The 20028-nt window shown below is 41.6% G+C and overlaps 2 protein-coding genes across 3 annotated transcripts in view; both read left to right on the top strand.

Moving 5' to 3' along the window:
* arhgdig (Rho GDP dissociation inhibitor (GDI) gamma) overlaps positions 1-14968 on the top strand; it is a 54833-nt gene extending 39865 nt beyond the window's left edge. For both annotated transcript variants that reach the window (XM_072692906.1, XM_072692905.1), the window contains exons 4-6: positions 8322-8398; positions 10229-10292; positions 11299-14968. In XM_072692906.1, coding sequence (XP_072549007.1) covers positions 8322-8398; positions 10229-10292; positions 11299-11504 — 347 coding nt within the window. In that variant the 3' untranslated portion in view covers positions 11505-14968. The remainder of the gene's footprint in view (positions 1-8321; positions 8399-10228; positions 10293-11298) is intronic.
* Positions 14969-18771: 3803 nt separating this feature from the next.
* LOC140573818 (retinal cone rhodopsin-sensitive cGMP 3',5'-cyclic phosphodiesterase subunit gamma) lies at positions 18772-20025 on the top strand. The gene is made up of 3 exons (XM_072693392.1): positions 18772-19101; positions 19187-19227; positions 19354-20025. Exons 1-3 carry the CDS (start codon positions 18941-18943, stop codon positions 19428-19430), a joined length of 279 nt encoding a protein of 92 aa, XP_072549493.1. The 5' UTR covers positions 18772-18940; the 3' UTR covers positions 19431-20025.
* The last annotated feature ends 3 nt before the right edge of the window (positions 20026-20028 follow it).

Raw genomic sequence — 20028 nt, 5'->3', positions numbered from 1 at the left:
GGCGGAGAGGGCGTTTGCTTTGCTGACACTATTGACAGAAGCCTTGTGACTCTATGCTGCATTCTAATGAGTCCCTCACCTCCCCGAGAAGGGTGATGTCATTCCTTTAAGAGAAGGGGCCAATCCTAGACTGTGTGGGTGTATAAAGATGGGAGCAGGAGGAGGGGGGGGGGGGGTGTTGTTGGGACCTATAACATGAATCAATCCTACACTGCTGTGGGCTGCATCTGACCTGGCAGGTGCAAGCTGGACTGGGGAACAGGATGGCGTAACCATTTTATCGGAAGTCGTTTGATTTTCGTTATCATTTTTCTCGCCTGGGCTTATTTTAGCCACCAGGAAAAAAAGCCGTGGTTGGAGATAGGAGGGACCCCATGCCCCTATTCAGAGCGAGTCTCTGCCACCTCCCGTCGCTCGGCCGGCTCGAGGGAGTCTTCCTCTGCTTAACGATGAAGTGCTGGGAAAGGTCACCTGGTTGCTAGGCAATGGGATGATCCCATGCAGTTGAAGTCCAGCGCTTTGCAAGGAGAAGCCCCTGCTCAGCAGTCCAATCTCTTATACCATGTGAGATGTTGTGCAACATACAGCAGCATGAACGCTTGATGGCAGACAGGAGGGCAGATGTCAGCCTTTAACCCCTCAAATACATGTTTTTTCTCCAGACATTCATAAAAAAACACCTGTTATTGGTCACCTGGTACTTGTACTGACCTCTAGACTGTCCAGCGCTGTGTTGCGGGTGCACTATGTTCATTGTGTATATATAAATATCTAAATAATGTAAATTGTTTATTATAAACTATGGGGTTTTGTAACTTTATTAAATATTTAAAGGCTTCAGTCGCGAAGAAGCTGGAGAAATTGAAGGTGTGTATGATATATACCACCACAGGCTCTCTTTAGGATGTTATTTAAAGCAACAGTACATTTATTTTAGGCAAAACGAGTTAGTGTGACGGGGTGGTAAGGCAAACTTGAAGGACACACACAAATCTTTATACATATATATATATATATATATATATATAGAGCAGAGATTTTCACAGAGCATTTCTTGAGAGTTCGAGTCGGGTCTCGAGTCTCTGGGTGTGGCAGTGTTGAGTCTCGGGTCTCTAGGAGTGAGTTAGACTTGAGTCTCAAGCCTGGGTACAAATCCAGGTAAAGACTCAAGTCACTGGGGTGGGACTCCGAATTGGGTGTTGAGTCTCTGGGGCACAGGCCCAGGTCCGGTCTTGAGTCTCTGGTGTGTGAATCTAAATAGAGTCTGGAGTCTCTGGGTGTGAGACAGAGTTGAGTTTCAGATTTGGTGATGTGAGTCAGACTTAAGTCTTAAGTCTCTGTGGGTAAATCTAAGAGGCCTTGAGTCTCTAGGCTGCAAGTCTAAGTGGAGTATTTAGTCTTCAGGGTGCGAGTCTGAGTTAAATATTGAGTTGAGGCTTCTGTCTTTGAGCTGCAAGTCTGAGTTGAGTCCAAAGTCTCTGGAGTGGAAGTGTGAATTGAATATCTAGTCTTTAGGGTGCGAGTCTGAGTTGAGTCTGGAGTCTTTGGGGTGTGAGTCTGAGTTGAATATCTAGTCTTAAGGGTGGAAGTCCTAATTGAGTCTGGAGTCTTTGGGGTGTGAGTCGGAGTTGGAAATCTAGTTCTAAGGGTGGAAGTCTGAGTTGAGTCTTGAGTCTAGGGTATGAGTCTGAGTTGAATATCTAGTCTTCAGGACACAAGTCTGAGTTGAGTCTGGAGTCTTTGGGGTGTGAGTCTAAATTTTAATATCTAGTCTTTAGGATACAAGTCCGAGTTGAGTCTGGAGTCTTTGGGGTGTGAGTCTAAATTTGAATATCTAGTCTTTAGGATACAAGTCCGAGTTGAGTCTGGAGTCTTTGGGGTGTGAGTCTAAATTTGAATATCTAGTCTTTAGGATACAAGTCCGAATTGAGTCTGGAGTCTTTGGGGTGTGAGTCTGAGTTGAATATCTAGTCTTTAGAATACAAGTCCTAGTTGAGTCTGGAGTCTTTGGGGTGTAAGTCTGAGTTGAATATCTAGTCTTTAGGATACAAGTCCTAGTTGAGTCTGGACTTTTTGGGGTGTGAGTCTGAGTTGAAAATCTAGTTCTAAGGGTGGAAGTCTGAGTTGAGTCTTGAGTCTAGGGTATGAGTCTGAGTTGAATATCTAGTCTTTAGGATACAAGTCTGAGTTAAGTCTGGAGTCTTTGGGGTATGAGTCTGAGTTGAATATTTTAGTCTTTAGGGTACAAACTGGACTAGAGTCTAAAGTCTCTGGGGTGCAGGTCTAAGTTAAGTATCCAGTCTTTAGGGTACAAGTCGAGCTGAGTTTGGAGACTCTGCGGTGCAGTCATTTACTATCTACTATAAATTATGAAGTATCGTATATAATTTACTCCATATCTAATATGATTTGCTCAGTAACTACTATTAATTATGCAAAATGTACGTCCTCAAAGACCACTGTGAAGTTTATCATCTTTAATCGTAACTGAAATCCTTTTTAGAACAGAACGTTGAAGAAGACAAGTGAGGTCTGGGCTTAGCTAAAAGGTAGAGGGCAGAAAATGAGGTCACGGACGAACCAGAGGTGTGCAATTCATGCTTAATACTAAGAGTAAAAACCAGAAGTGAATCTGTGGTCAGTGTTGGTGCAGTGTGCATTCAAGAAAGCCTCGTAGTCTCGCTGTGCTGCTCTGCGGCCCACTTCCTGTTTAGCTTAACTGCCACTCCTGCAACAGAGCTCAAGTCATAAATTTAGCTCCTGCACAGAGGAACGAGAAGCAGCAACCCAGTTTATCTCCTCCGGAGGGAAGCTGATGCACTCGTGTCTGATTCAGTATTTTCTGATATGGAACACGGCTGATTATGTAATTAATTACATTAACAGTTGATTTACATTCTGTTTGAGTCTAAACCTACGAATCTACGCGTGATATGGATTGATAGTTCAGCAACTACTATAAATTATTCAGTAACTAACAGAATCCAGATCAGATCAACTAAGAATTATGAATTAGCTACTATGAATTATTCAGTCTCTACTATGATCTGTTCAGCATCTATGAATTATTCAGTAACAATTATTAATTATTCAGTAACTACTAGAATGTATTCAATATTCACTATATTTTTTATTATGTTATGAATTATTCAGCATCTATTATGGATGATTCAGTATTTCAGTGAGACTATTTCAGTAATTAATAATTATAATAAATAACTATTATTTATTTGCTACTTTCAGTATCTACAATTAATAATTCAGTAACTGCTATGAATTATCATTATATATTAGGAAGTATTCAGTATTTACTATGAATAAGTAATTACTCTAAATTATTCACTAACATCTATTATGAATTGTTCTGTGTTTAGTGTGACTATTTCAGTCATTTCTATGAATTATTATCATTCAATTAATATTATTATTCAATAACCATGGGGTTATTAATTAGCTATTTTGAGTTATTCAGTATCTACAATAAATAACTTAGTATTTACTATGAGCTATTTAGTAACTATGAACTATTCAGAATCTTTTAATTATTCATTATAAACTATGAAGTATACAGTAAATTCTATAATTTATTCATTAGCATCTATTATTTTATTATATAATTATTCCCTATTTAGTGTGACTATTTCAATAATTACTATTGCTTCTATTTATTATTCAGTATATACTATGATCTACTTAGAAACTATGAATTATTCAGTAACAATGATGAATTATTCAGTAAATACAGAATTATTAAATAAATACAGAGTTATTCATTTGCTACTTTGTGTTATTCAGTATCTACAATTAATAATTCATTAACTACTGTGAATTATTCAGTGTCTATGAATTATTTATTATGTACTAGGAAGTATTCAGTTTTTACTGTGAATAAGTGATTACTATTCTCATTATTCTATGAATTGTTCAGTGTTTATTGTGACTATTTCAATAATAGCTATGAATTATTCAGTGGCTACTATGAATTATGAAATAATTGTGGAGTTATCACTTTGCTACTTTGTGTTATTCAGTATCTACAAAAAATAATTCACTAACTACCATGTATTATTCATTATATACTATGCCATTCATTTATTGTGAGTGTTTAAGTAATTACTATTAATTATTCAGTACCAACTTAGAAGCTAGTGAAACTAACACAGCTGAGACTTCGTAATTAGCATATGACTAAACACAGTATAACTGGCTTTTAATATGGTAGCCAGTTTTATCCCCAGCAGGGGGAATAAATGTAGATTGCTGTTTCTGGCTGCAGTATGTCCTCAATTTTATCATTTTTTTTAATAAATGACTGGTTTTCTCAGTGAGTTTCTCAGTTATGAGTTATCAGGTTGAAATGCTGAAAGTGCTGATTTTGTCATTATTACAATTCTGTTAATAGGCAGCGTTTCACCTGGTTAAAAAAGAAACAGGCTTCTTTGTTGTTAGACAGGCTTTTCTGAGCAACAGCGTTCTCCAGGCAATGAGCAGCGAACAGTCAGTGTTTATTATCCGGCCTAGTAAATCAGGTCTGCTGTATTCTAATAATCTCCTCCCAGTCTTCTGTACTTTGAGTGAGAAGCTCCTGTAATTGCATAACCAATCAGGCAGAATAGCAGCAGCCACCACTTTCATCCTATTATGGTTCCTAAAGGGAACCCGCATCACGTTGCATCCTCAAAATATGCAAAATGGATCAAAGTGGTGGTTGCTGCTATTATATTTCCTAAAGGGAACCTGCATCATAATGCATTATTTATTTGCTACTTTCAGTATCTACAATTAATAATTCAGTAACTACTATGCATTATTCTTTATATACTAGGAAATATTCAGTATTTACTATGAATAAGTAATTACTCTAAATTATTCACTAGCATCTATTATGAATTGTTCAGTGTTTAGTGCTACTATTTCAGTAATTATTAAGAATTATTATTTAATAATTATTCAGTTATTATTATTATTCAATAACAGTGGGGTTATTAATTTGCTATTTTGAGTTATTTAGTATCTACAATAAATAACTGAACTATTTCGTAACTATAAACTATTCAGAATCTATTAATTATTCATTATAAACTATGGAGTATTCCATAATTTCTATAATTTATTCACTAGCATCTATTATAAATTATTTAGTATTTAGTGTGACTATTTCAGTAATTACTATTGCTCCTATTATCCTCACATCCTCACAATATGCAAAATAATGCATATTACTTTGCAAAATATGCAAAATAATGAAATAATTATTAATAATTGTTCAGTCTTTACTATTAATTATTCAGTACCAACTTAGAAACTAGTGAAACTAACACAGCTGACTAATACACTAACACACAGCATCACGTTGCAGCCTCACAATATGCAAAATGTGCAAACCATAGTAGCTTCATCAGCTCTCACCAGTAAGAGACCCTGTCGTGCAGTGTTAGACCCCTTATAGACTCTGTACATAAAGGTTCTTTGACCTGTGCCATAGAAGAACCGCTTTTGGGTCCATAAAAGAACCAGAACCAGTTCCTTAATCCCCTAAAAGGTTCCTCACAGTCATGCATCTCTATTACAGACGTGGTTCTTAGTGGTTCTAGCCGTGGAGTAGCAAGCCACGGTTCAGTGCAGTCAGACAAACTGGGAGTGTGCTACTGGTGGAGACAGACCATGATAGCTGCACAGTTGGGTGGCTGCTGGGATGGAGCAGAACCGCAGGGCTTTTGACAGACGTGGCTGAGCATCTAGGTGGGGTGTGTGATGGCTGACAGTGTGTGTGTGTGTGTGTGTGTGTGTGGAGGTAGGGGGTGATCCGCAGGCTACAGAAATCCTAAGTTCGGCTCTGCTGATGTCCGGATTACAGCAGCAGGAAGCCAGAACCTTATCTCCAGACCCTTAATTGAATTCCTGGAGTGGGTCCACGTCTGAGCACCTCATAATTTCAGTTAGATCAGCTCTGATTGACAGCGGAGGAAAAAAGGCTGTGAGCTGACCTCACTTCTCAAGCTGGGAAAGTCATACATCAGTATGTCTCTGTTTTAGTAAAGGTAGTGGTTCTAGATAGAAGAACCATGACCACTCAAAGAACTCACCTTTGAGTGCTTAAGTGGTTCCTTGTATGTAAAAATCTACCTGTTGTATTTTTATTGGTGGAAGAATAGCACTGAGAGGGGTTTAGAGAACCTTAGGTGGTGTTAAGAGCCACGTTTTAAAGGTTCTGTAAAGAACCGTCCAAAACAGGTGTTCCTTGTATACGAAGAACCATTTAGGCTTGGTTCTCTTTAAGACTGTCATGATTCTATAGATAGAGCCATTGCCCTTACTGAAGAGTCCTTGGTGGTGAACATAGAGAGTACATAACTACCATTTACTTTACATACAGTCGATGGGCAAAAGTATTGGGACGCCTGCTCATTCATCATTTCCTTTAAAATCAAGGGTATTAAAAAAAAAGTTTATTCTGCATTTGTTGAAGTAACTGTCTCCGCTGTCCAGGGAAGAAGGCTTTCTACTAGATTTTGGAAGAGCACTGGAGTGAGGATTTGATGGCATTCAACAACAAGAGCACTAATGAGGTCAAATCATCCCTACTCCCCTACGCATTCCAAACGTGTTATATCCCTCACTCCAGAGAACACAGTTCTTCCACTGCTCCACAGCTCAATGCAGGGGGGTAGGGGGCTTTACACCCCTCTGGACCAGGCCTGGCCGTATGATGCCAACAGGTTCATGCTTATCTTCTCCAGAAAGTCCTATGCGACTTAAAGTAGCTAGATGCATTCATTAGAATTAGGTGTCCACAAACTTTTGGACAGATAGTGTACTTGTACAGTACATCTGAATTGTTATCTCTGCATATCCCAGCTTGAAAAAGCTGGTGGTCAGAGCACAGGGTCAGCCGCACTACGGTATCCTTAGAGCAGAGAGGGTTAGGGGCCTTGTTGAAGGGCCTTACAGTAGCAGTCTAGCAGGCGTGGGTATCGAACCCACAACCACTGACCACTGAGCCACCACTTGCTCATAACTAGCTACTAGGACCACAGTAAGCTGTCTAGCTAGAGTCTGAGTGGAGCAAGTCAGCCACAGAGCTTCATGATCTCGGCAGTGGCCGTTTTTTTCCCCTCTGTTAAGGAATAAAGGAATGTGAGAGGTGCAGATCCTCACCCTTTACCTCCACCCCTGCTCACTCCCTGTCCCCTGCCAGGACAACATCATGGCATTCCAAGGCGGATAGAGCAGCAGACTGAGGGATCATTTCCGATGCTGCTAACCTGCAGTTTGTGTTTCCGCAGTACAGGTTCATACACTGCTGTGCTGTTGACCCATTTTACCTCCATAAAGAAGCGTTCCCCACCTACACATCCCCTGCACCACTACACACCCCCTCATGTCTCGCTGTGCCTGGGCATTGAAACGAGAAGCGTCGTACTGTTAAGCTTTGCTAACGTTTATGCAAATATTCCCGCTCCACTCTGGATTTGGCTTTGAAGTCGGTAGGGGCTTCGCTATATCAACTGGTACATTTTCCGCTACGTGCCGAACTTCTGATGCAACGTAAAGGTGGGTGGGTTGGAAAACTACATGCTGGGAATGTGAATTCGTCTGGGCAGGTTGGGGAAAATAGGAATTATTAATTAGGCCATGGTTTTAAACTCGGACTGACCAGGCCTCATTCGAAGCTGTTCGGTCAGAGCAGTTTTTGACCCTTTCTGCTCCTCTACACCCCCTAACTGGACTTTCAGTGAAGCAAGCACCTTGTTTGTTGGCCTCGTTCCTGATTGAGTGACCCGAGTGAGTGTCCTGGAAGTGGAATATGTGCATTTTCTTTATAGTGCCTGTAGATATCTGGGTCAGAACATTTCTGCATTATCACAATCAATGGGATGAACCAGTTAGTCAAGTTAGTGTAAACACCATAACACAATATCTAATAAGCATTTTTAATGAACTTATTTTTTGTAGTATAACACACCTAGCCTGGGACCCTCAGTGATACCCCCCATTATTTCTCTGCAGCCCCTTTTATCATCCTCCTGCTTCTATTTTCTAGCCCATCTCAGCTCTCTCCGAATCCATTATAAAGCACTTAGGGCAAATTCAAGGGATAAATTGATAACACAGCAGTTGCTCTCTTGGACGGAGGCTTTTTACAGTGAACCCGGTTGAACTGTAAGCAGCGAAACCAGAAACATACTCATAAAGGCGAACGTTTACTATTACATTATTGATTTCAGCTCTTTCTGCGTATGCGATAGAGCACAGGGCCGAGATGTGATAGGCCGAGGGCGCTCTTATTGTTAAACCATGTGCTTTTTTATTATATGCAGGAAACCTTGATGTCTTGAAGAAGCAGAACTTCACCATGAAGGAGGGAGTGGATTACAGGGTGAAGATCCACTTTAAGGTAAAGGATAATATCAATGGAAAAGATCTAAATGTCAGACAACACTGTAAATAATGGAAACACAAGCTTAGAATAGTGCTGTAACTGATTGCAGGGCGCTTTTTGAGTTAACTCAGTCAGAAGCCTTTTATGTTTTCCCAAATATTCAAAATTCTGCTATTTCTGGGTAGATATATTTTATTATTAGCGTTTATTTATTTATTTTGTCCAATTTTCCCCTTTTTCTCCTGTCGCTTCTGCCACTTAACCCACACGTTCGTAGCTCCACCCCAGCACTAGCAATGCTCCCGACACTAGGGAGCTAAGGACTTATCATATGTCTCCTCCGATCCATGCAAAGCCAGCCACCCCTCTTTTCTTGCTGCCGCCAATGCATCGCCAATGTCAGGCAGCCGACACCCTCAGAGGAAAGCCTTCCAGTGCCCAGCTGCACCATCTAACAGACAAGACCCACGTGCCAGCCAACATCGCTTATAGGATGTTTAAGGGGGTGGAGCCACGGACAAGACATCTTACACAATATTAAATCAGTATATCTGCAGCTCATTTACCAATGTTTTTGATGCTCGGTATGGATTGTCGTCCAAACTGAGATGCAAAAGTAAAGAATGTGAGTTAGGAGACCTTGCAGTCGGCTACTTTTCTTAAAATGCCTTTACTTTAACATTTTAAGCCACCCTGAATTAAACCACAGTGAAAGGGATCTCAAAACATCTCACAGGCCATAACACCAACTGGGGCTTAGAGTGGCTCAGCAGTCTTAATGCGCTACCACTGTGGCCCAGGGGGTCCTGAGTTCGAATCCCGAGCCATGCTGTTTTTGTACAAAGGCTGAAGGGTCATCAGTGTCACATTGTTGCTTAAATGTGATTATTTACCCAGACATTTGTGAGCAGAATTGTAAATATTTGGGATTTTCCAGTGTAAAAAGGCAATGTATTTTATTCCACCTCATTTTGGAGCATTTCTATTGGTCCGTTCATCGTAAATGTTTGGTCCTATGTAAAAAAACTAAACAAATGTTAAATTTAAATGAGGTCAAAAGGTGAAAAACGACAAAAATGGATGTACGAGGTGTTTTGCTCGACAGCGACGATATGCATGGTCATCTTACAAACTGCCAATTCATTAGAACCGATGATGTTTTAATATTGAGTAGTCGTGAGAGCTCGAGTAAATGCGGCCTGTGTTTTATCGGAAAGGAGCGAGTTCGTGTCCCAGAGGCCAGAGTTGAGACATGTGTGGATAAACACACTCCAGTGCTTTCCCAAGCTTAAAATCCTTAAATGTCCCTAAACAATTTTTGGGGGGGAGGAATAAAAATAGAAACAGTCCATCTAGTTTGTTTTTTTCTTATCCCTCCATTTGTGTTCAGGAATGCACTTGTTTTTCTGCTTTTTTTTGGTAAGTATTTATTCTGGGCGCTTCCATTGCTTGTGTTTGATAAGTCCTACTGAAATATCAGCAAGTCATGGCCGCTGCAGGATCCTGTTTTTGTTTGGCAAAGTCGAGCTCATGACAGAAAGCGTTCCTCGCTCCCCTGGGCCGGAGAGAGCGTGGATGAACCTCCAAGCAGAGCACAGACGGGCTAATTTAATGCACTTCTGAGATATTAAACAGGACGCCGAAGCCCAGGGGCATTGCATGAACTCGGATTTGGACGGAAAAGCCAAGCAATGCTGCTCGATCCTCCGATTTACTGGCTGCCGCTGAGGCCACCTGGTGGCCAACAGTGGTTCGACAGGGCCGGCACAGGCCTGGAAATGAAGGCAGTGTCTTAAACTAATAACATTCATTGTATTGTGTCTTCCTCCCATCTGCTCTCCTCAGGTCAACAGGGACATCGTGTCTGGGCTGAAGTACGTGCACTTGACCTACAGGAAAGGACTTCGAGGTAAGGGCATCTGCTGCTGTGCATTTCAATACAGGCCGTGGCGCCGTGAGTGTGGAAGCAGGGTCTGAATGCCTGGTTTTGTTGGAATGCGGTCATTTGCATTTCATGAATTTCAATCAGCAGAGCAGCAGGTGAATACGCTTGTTGTCCCAGTGAGTTTCTACTTTATAAAGGGAAGGGTCAGCCAGTCCTCGCTTATCTCAGATGAGGTCATCCATGAACACGAATGTAGAGAATTCCTAGTAGAGTTAAAACAGAGAGTTTGTTAAATATGATAAGAAATATCATAAACTTACAGAATATATGAATATGTTCATAGTTTTACAGTATAAATATATGGATATTATGGATGAACAGTTTTCTTATTCTTATACTGTCTTCAGAATGAGAAGCTCTTGTTCCTTTTTACTGTATTTCTGTTTACCTGCATCTGTTCTGATGAGATCTGGAGCTTCTACAGTAAAATCTCTCTTATTATCAAGAATAATAATCAGATTGCCATTGCATATGAATATACTAATATATATATATATATAATCCTTATATTCTCCAATATATGAATATATGACTTCCCCAGCCAGCATGCTCCTATGGGTGGTACGTGGGCTAGGTGGGCATGAGCATATGTCTAAATGGGCCCCATTATTACAGCCCACCTTAATTGCACATGGGTTCCATCTAGACCCTCCGTGTGCAGCGTACAACCCAGATGGGGCCCATGTTTAACCCCTCCTCATCCCATCACTGACCCTGGTGAGCATCCATATGTGAGGCCAGTGCATGCTAAGCTAAGCTAAGCTGCAACAGAGCCGCCCAGGCACTGTCAGATTCTTTGTGAAAACTGCAGAGTTTGGCAAATGAGGCAGATGAGGCTAATGGTTCTTTATGGAACCACCACTTAAAGAACCCTTTGTAGCACCTTTTATGTTTAACAGTGTATCACTGCTTGCATACAAATATTGTACAAATACACAAACTGCAGCGAGATCTACTTTTCTCGTTGCAGTGGATAAAGCCGTGTACATGGTGGGCAGCTATGGGCCGAGGGTGGAGGAACACGAGTTCATCACCCCAGTGGAGGAGGCGCCCAAGGGCATGATTGTCCGAGGCACCTACCACATCAAGTCTTACTTCACAGACGACGACAAGACGGACCATCTGTCCTGGGAGTGGAACCTGCAGATCAAGAAGGACTGGGACAGCGCGGAGTAAAGCGGCGCCCTCTCTCTGTCCCGCATGCGCCCGCGCTGCCGCGTGGGGCCTAACTGCATGTAGGAAAAGGTGCACGGAGAGGGGTATAGGCAGGGCTTAGCTGCGGAACAGGGTTGGGGTTACGAATGTATCTTTTGTTACTATACGAGGGTGGAAATGAGGCTAATCGAAGCGCTATTGGAGCTGGATTAGATTTACCAGAGGTGGTTTGTGAATTGTTGGAATTTTTAAGGCCAGTTGGTGTAATATTTCCCCAAATTCCCACAGGTAGGATTGGAATGTCATAGCCCGGATGAACGTGTCAGCATTACGCCGCAGGACAGACTCAGTAACAACGAAGTGAATGGGATCCAGACTGCTGAGGGAGCTTTGGGTTGCAATAGACTAGACATTATACTGGATGAATACACAATACACAGTTATTAGTTTCAGACTGTAATAAAAAATACACATGCTGCAAATACATACTGGATTAAAAAACACTCCACAGTTGTTATTATTGCTAAGCAGTTAAATTATACACAATTCATATTCATGCCGGATTCCTACAGTTATTAGTTAGTATCTAAGACAATAAATCTTGAATCGAACTGCGAATTCATACCGGATTACAATCACTCCACCATTGATACTGTACAAAATGTGCACACTGTAGATTCATACTGGCTTAAAAATCACTCCACAGTTATCACTTTCAGACTGTAAACACTGTATGCACTGCAGATTCATACCGGGTTTAAAATCACCCCACAATTTTTACTGTCACCCTGTAAACCCATGTCTCCAAACATGTCAGATTCATACTGGATTAAAATTACTCCACAGTTGTTATTATTGCTAAGCAGTAAAATTATGCACGATCCATATTCATACCAGGTTCCTACAGTTATTAGTTAGTATCTCACACAATTCATCTTGAAACGAACTAATAATTCATACCGGATTACAGTCACTCCACCATTGATACTGTAAAAAATGTGCACACTGTAGATTCATACTGGCTTAAAAATCACTCCACAGTTATCACTATCAGACTTTAAAATCTACATGCGCTGCGGATTCATACTGGGTTTAATACTGCTTCTCAGCAGTTGCTGTCAGACTGTAAAAACTACACCTGCTGCCGATTCATACCGGGTTTTAAAACTGCCCCACAATTATGAGACTGTAAAAACTACACAGGCTCGAGATTCATACCGGGTTTTACGTTAGTTTATCAACTGGGACTGTCACACTTCACAGATTCATACTGGATTCAAATCACAGATCTAATCAGTAATGATTTAAGTATAGTATATAGTACTAATCCAGCTCCAATAAGGCTATCAAGTATATTATTAGGACCCAAGGGATGGTCGGGAAATACGCATAAACAATGACATTCGCAGGATAATTAGAGGACATTAATTTCCTAAAGAAAACGATATCAGTTGTAAAAATGACAGACAAAATTCCTCGCGCCTGTACTCTCAGGTTAGTTCGTGTTTTGAACTGTAAATGTATGTATTATGACGTCCGTATTCTTTGCATTTAAGGTCCGTTCCGAAGCTCGAGGGCAGAACGGTGCATGCTTGGGTGTGAAATGATCGTGCAGTGGCTGTCCTTCTGTAATCAGACCGTTGTGTAATTCCCGTGGGTCACCTGCCGCATCTGTAATGTACCAGCAATTACCACAGGCAATCATTTTGATGTAACATCAAGTTAGAAAGGTAGCGGTCAGTGAGTGCTCAGCTGTTTCGGCACCTGACCACTGGCTTATATTATATGTCTAAGTGCAGTCAACCTCATCAAAATAATCGCCCCTGGTAATCGACCGTATGATACACACACAGCAGATGGAGATGGGTCGGACAACTCCGGAGTCCTCCTTTACCTTCTTGTACTGGCAAAGTGATACCGCTGCAGAGCAAAACCACTCCACTGTTATTACTGTAAAAACACTGCAGATTCATACTGGATTTATATCACTCCATAGTTACTACTGTCAGACTGTAAAACAGTCCAATATGAATCTACAGTCAATAAGTAATAATTGTGGACTGATTTATAGATAAGATAATCCTTTATTAGTCCCACAGTGGGGAAATTCACAATCCAGTATGAATCTTTTCTCAGTATGAATCATTTTTAAAAAAACATAAAAATGCAAATTCATACTGGAGTAAAATCACTCCACAGTTATTGCTGTCAGACTGTAAAACTAAACACACTGCAGATTCATACTGGATTCAAACCACTCCACAATTATTACTCAGGCTGTAAAAGCTGTACACACAGTCCACATTCATACTGGATTAAAATCACCCCATAGTTACTACTGTCAGACTGTAACACTGCTAATTCATACTGGATGTAAATCACTCTACACTCCTAACTCTCAGGCTGTAAAAGCTGTACACACAGTCCAGATTCATACCGAGTTTAAAACTACTACATAGTTGTAATTGTCAGACTGTAATAACTACACATGCTCCTGCAGATTCATACTGGAGTAAGTCCACTCCACAATTTTCCAGAGTGTATACACTGTACACACTCTACTGTACACTCTTCTACTGTACACACTCTACTGTACACACTCTTCTACTGTGCACTCTTCTACTGTACACTCTTCTACTGTACACTCTTCTACTGTGCAGCATGTTTTCTGTATTTTTACAGAATCACATCCAAATACCCGAGCATACACGGTAGGTGGAGATTAGGTTGGAGAACTCCGGAGTATTCCCTCAACTCCCTGTGTTGACTTTGATAAAGTGACGTGTGCTAAGTGTCGCTCATGGCAGAGTTGTTCCTGAGCATTTCGGGTTAACGCCATAATCGGACAACACCCTCATTTCCAAGGCTTGATACTGTTTTTAGTTTTTATTAACAAAATGGCTGTAAGACTTTACAGCGTTCCTTTTACTTTGCTCTCTTGGCTATCATATCGGAACTAAGGTCAAATCCATGTATCCACATACAAATGAGGAAAGAATAATGAAACAATTCCAGAAAACAGAAAACAAACCATTTAAGGAATTAAGAAATGAAGCTAAAGCAGAAACGTATAGCGGGCGTATACAGTATAACGACCTGAAGCTGTAATGAGTGAAATTCAGGCTGAAATTCTTTTTAATTGGCTATATTGACCTAAATGCGAGAGAAACGAGTATTGTTGTACTGTATTATATGTTTTTTTAATGAATATGGTTGTGACCTTGTAACTATTTTCATAAATAGACGTGATCCTGGATCCTGGATATCTGTATTCTGCATGTTCCTTTTCTTTCCTTCTTTATTTTTACAGCCTTGCCATAGTTTTTCATCGTGACTTGTCTAACATGACGACGGGGACAGTAAGAGTCATATCTGGCTTGTGATTCATTGGCTAAAATATCATAGTCGAAGATTTACTGTACATCTTTTCATGCATCTTGCATTTTTTTTTTATAAAGTTGATCAATAAAGCTTGTCTTATCCCACCCTCCTGACGTTCTGATTGCAGGACTTGAATGTAGATGATTGAGCATGCAGCAGGTAAATGTTTGTCCCATGATGATTCATACTGTGGGTTTTAACCTGCTCCAGGTGGCTCAGCAGTCTGTAAGAGCGCCAGTTCAAATCCTGGGTCATGCTGCTTTGCCATCAGCAGCCGGAGCTGGAGAGAGCACAATCGACCGTGCTACTCTCTGGGTGGATAGGAGGCGCTCTGTCTTCCCACATCACTCTTAGTGTGATGTTGGCCAGCACAGGCGTCTGTTAGCGGTCTTCACCCTCCTAGTGTTGGGAGCATGGCAAGTGATGGGGGAGTCCTAACAGATGGTCTGGGTAAGTGGGTAAGAGGAAAATTGGGGTGAAAATAATAACAAAAAAAGTCTGAATGGATACTGGATGGACTAAAATTACTCCACGATTATTACTGTAAAAAACATGTACACTGCAGATTCATACTGGATTAATACACATAATCTACATTGTGAGGTCAGATTTGGTGGGACACCGCCCAATCTGACAACACCATAGCTCTGTTCCAAAGCCTAGGCCGCATCCTCTGTAGGACAGTCCAATGAAGACTCCTAGCCATTAGTCCTATTGGATGGAACAGTCTAACCAGGCTGCATGGTGACATCACCAGAAAGGTCCCGCCTCTTGCAGTTGTGGTGCTAAACATCCTCGTGTTGTTTGTGCACAGAGAACTGTGGGTAACCGAGGGCTGGGAAGGGTACATCAGTTATGTCCTCCAGATCGTCCCGAACGTAGGCTGCATTTCTAGGTCCTTCACCTTCTATGACATAATGTTCGAGAAACGCAGTCTAGGCTTTGCTCACATGTGGTTGGGTTGATGTTATGGTATCTCTGGGGGTTGCTAGGGTACTGCTTTATAGTTTTATGTAATTGGATAGTATTGTTAGGGCATCACTAGACGGCTTGTTTGGTATCTCTGATGGTTGCAAAAAGGGGTTACGAGGGGAATGTTAGGTAATTGCTTGGTGGTCGCTTTGGTATCCCAGGTGGTTGCTAAGACATTACAAAAGTATTTGAAGTCATAGTGAGACCATTCATTCTTTTCCCTTCTGTCCATTCAAAGGTGGATGAAAGGATCATCCTACTCATATAGTCATGTACTCCTGGTCATGGATGGCTGAGGCATCGCCGACACTTAGCGGCAGTACAAGTATTCAATTCCAGTGCAGTACGGTTACAAAGTACATGTACTTGAGTATTTTTCACTCTTCTCTGTATATGAGCTAAAGCGGCTGCCTCAGATGTTCCTGCCCAGTGCTCCTAAAGCTGCTCTACTTTTGACTCTTGTCAGTCTTAAGTGATCCTGACGGCTGGCTCCTATCGCAGTAATATGATCTCTGTAATGCTGTCTAAACCAGATCCATCACAATCATCTAAGCAGGGAATTAACCGCTAAGTGCATTAGGGACACAAGTCCCACACTGCACGTCACTCAACCAGCTACTAAAGGGATTTTAGGCTAAATAATGCCGTGGAAAACTGCTGGATGCTCGGGCCGCATGATTACACACCAATCGGTCAGAACATTAAAACCACTGGAGAACTGAGGGCACCTGTCCAAGAGTGAGATCCACATATTAGACAGTAAGTGAACAGCCAAAAATGGGCAAGGGCATCAGGCAGGGGTTAGTGCAGAAAGCAGGATCATGAGCACCCAAGGCTTACTGATGTAATTCATGGAGGCCCCACCCAACAGTCATGGTGCCAGACACCACAGGACGCCGTCTTGCGGAGTCCATGAGTCCAGTCGGGTCCAGGGTGTTTTGGCAGGACAAGGGGAACCTACACAATATCAGGTAGTAGCAGCAGGCCATGACCCTGTCTCTGGTTCACTGGTTCACCAGTCCATGTTGAGGCATGACTCCTCAAGACCTCAGAAGATGTTCTGTGGTATCTCGCACCAAGGCTAACGTTAGCAGCAGATTCTTTGAGACCTGTAGCTAGTGAGGTAGCTAGGGCCCTGAATGAACATGAACAAGGCCTGCCTGATGTTTTGGAGATGTTCGGACCCTCCAGTCATCTCAAAAAGGCTCAGATGCTTATGCTTGCCCATTTCCTCAGCTTTCAACACATCACCTTCAAGAACTGGCTGTTCACCTGGCTCACCTAGCTCATACCACTTGCAGGCACCACTGTGAAGAGATGATCAGTGTTATTCTCTGTACCGGTCTTAATGTTATGGCTCGTGCTGTGGATGCCCAAATAAGTGCTGCTTCTGCGACACTTTCAGCACCATGTTGTCTTTCTTGTGGTTGCTCAATAAATCCATATCTAACCAGGTTGGGGACCATTGACTGTTAGCAACAATAGGTCCATAATAGCAGGAAATGTAACCAGTGTTCGAGTCCATTATTTCTGAATGAATCCACTTAAGACGTTCTCCAAAAGCACCTCTGCCCCTCTGCAGCCGCAGCAGGCCGGCCCAGACTGCTCAGGGCTGTTTAGGCTGCTGACTGGACAGTATGTGCCAGGAGCAGACCTGGGCTTAATAGGGGTAATTCATCTCAGTGGCAGGGATACTATTAATGGCACATTTCTCTGTCTCTCTCTCTCTAATCTCGAACAGACGTACACTACTCTCTGCACAGGTGTGTGAGAGGCCCACGGCCTGAGCTTTATGAATGAAGGCCACGTCAACTGTAAGAGTGTGTGAGGTGTAATCCGCTGCGTCTGCCGTCTTTGGCCGTGTGTAGATTTGCCTATGTGTAACTGAGCCGATCTGACAGCATCTGCTGCTGGAGGCCACTGACGCAAGCACCGGTCAGTCAGAGCGTATTTAAACCTGAGAAGGTCCTACCTGCTAGACAGAGCGAGAGAAGCAGGGCGAGAGAGTACATCTACGCACACACAGAGATAGAGGGGCCTTCAAATCAACAGTAGACTATACAAAAGGTAGGACCATTTTCTACATCGTTAGTATTTAATGTATTTAATGACACAGCGGACTGACGTGTAATGATGTTACTCATGGCTTTAATTAAGAGGTTATTCCGGTTTGAGTGTGTGTGTGTGTTTGGGGGGGGGGGGGGGGGGGGGTCACAAACAGACCTGTGTGACCTATGCATTTCTAAACAGTGGTCCACTAGTGGTCAGTATAAGGTCTGTATTCAGTACATAGCATATAGTCTTTATTCAGCATTTATTAATAACAGGCCTGTATTCAGTGTGTATCAGTATAAGGTCAGTATTCAGTGTGTATTAATAGTTCTTCAGTATGTATTCGTTTAGGGTCTGTATTCAGTATGTATTAGTATAATGTAGGTATTCAGTATCTTTTAGTATAATGTCTGTATTCAGTATGTATTAGTTTAAGGTCTGTATTCAGTATGTATCAGTATAATGTAGGTATTCAGTATGTATTCATTTAGGGTCTGTATTCAGTATGTATTAGTATAATGTCTGTATTCAGTATGTATTAGTTTAAGGTCTGTATTCAGTATGTATCAGTATAATGTAGGTATTCAGTATCTTTTAGTATAAGGTCTGTATTCAGTATGTATTCATTTAGGGTCTGTATTCAGTATGTATCAGTATAAAGTTGGTATTCAGTATGTATTAGTTTAGGGTCTGTATTCAGTATCTTTTAGTATAAGGTCTGTATTCAGTATGTATTCATTTAGGGTCTGTATTCAGTATGTATCAGTATAATGTAGGTATTCAGTATGTATTAGTTTAGGGTCTGTATTCAGTATCTTTTAGTATAATGTCTGTATTCAGTATGTATTAGTATAAAGTTGGTATTTAGTATGTATTAGTTTAAGGTCTGTATTCAGTATCTTTTAGTATAAGATCTGTATTCAGTATGTATTCGTTTAAGGTCTGTATTTAGTATGTATTCGTTTAGGGTCTGTATTCAGTGTGGATACCAGCATGGTCTCTATACACCTCTATAGACTCCTCTGTGTCCAGCAGGGTTAAACTGGGAAGTGATGACATCAAACAGCAGCAGCAGCAGCAGTGTTAGTGATGTGTCAAGCTGCCCAACTCGGGCAGTCAATGGACCCACCACACCCAGGAAAGGACCACTGAAGTTCAAGCAGAGGATGACCAGGCACTTCAAGAGCAAGCCGCCTAAGAAAGGAGTCAAAGGGTAGGTCCATTAATTCATGGCCTGGAGGGCTGCGGTCCTATACAGTTTGGTCACGATTACATACTTCACTTCTTCTCTCCTTTAGATTTGGAGATGAAATCCCTGGAATGGAGGGTCTCGGCACTGGCAAGTATAGGATACTCCATTATTGGACACTGACACATCTCATTGCGTCACACTATTACAATTCAAACCCTCTTGCTGAGGGCTACTCTTTGATGTCTGCTTGATTGAAGCCAATCTCTCCTGCAGATTACACTGTGGTGTGTCCCTGGGAGGCCTTCAGCCACCTGGAGCTACACGAGCTGGCTCAGTACGGCATCATCTGAGCCAACAGCCTAAGCCATTCAATCTGAACCATTCACCTGGACTCCTTACTGTAGATCTGTCTCAGAGCCAGCTCCTGATCCACAGTCCTGACCCACAGCACGCGCTCCTGCCCAGTGTGCCAAAGAGGAGAGTGAGCCAATAGCCTGGTCGAAAGATCTACATACAGATCTATTTACAGTATGAGGGGTTCTTTAGGTACTAGAATTAGGGTGTAGCAGATAGTAGTGGAAATATCTGACCATACAAAAAATATTATCTATAATTTATTGAATATTATTGTAATAGGTAAATGTAAAAAACAATACAGCCCACCTTAATATCACACGGCTCCCATTTAGGCCCCATATGCAGTGTACAACCCAGATGGGGCCCATGCTTAACCCCTCCTGGTCCCGTCATTGTGATAGTGCTACTTATCTTGTGCATGTGTTTACCTGAGGTGTAGACACCTCCATGCCTTCTGCTACTGTGCATTAACTGAAGTAGTTGATAATGTTTGGGCAGGTGAGTGCATTAGAGACCTTAGGCTTATTTTAAATCTTGTGATAATTATAATGCTTTTAAAAAAAAACCAAATGTGAATCTAATGTGAAAAAT

Source organism: Salminus brasiliensis, chromosome 12, assembly GCF_030463535.1.
Source record: "Salminus brasiliensis chromosome 12, fSalBra1.hap2, whole genome shotgun sequence".
Classification (NCBI taxonomy): domain Eukaryota; kingdom Metazoa; phylum Chordata; class Actinopteri; order Characiformes; family Bryconidae; genus Salminus; species Salminus brasiliensis.
Note: the sequence above shows the minus strand (reverse complement) of the source record. Positions and strands in the feature narration are given on the sequence as shown.

Excerpts from the sequence above, each read along its gene's own strand:
- LOC140573818 (XM_072693392.1), top strand. The coding sequence starts at position 18,941 with ATGACATCAAACAGCAGCAGCAGCAGCAGTGTTAGTGATGTGTCAAGC. Across the intron at positions 19,102-19,186 it reads CCTAAGAAAGGAGTCAAAGG|ATTTGGAGATGAAATCCCTG; the intron begins GTAGGTCCATTA and ends TCTCTCCTTTAG. Across the intron at positions 19,228-19,353 it reads AATGGAGGGTCTCGGCACTG|ATTACACTGTGGTGTGTCCC; the intron begins GCAAGTATAGGA and ends TCTCTCCTGCAG.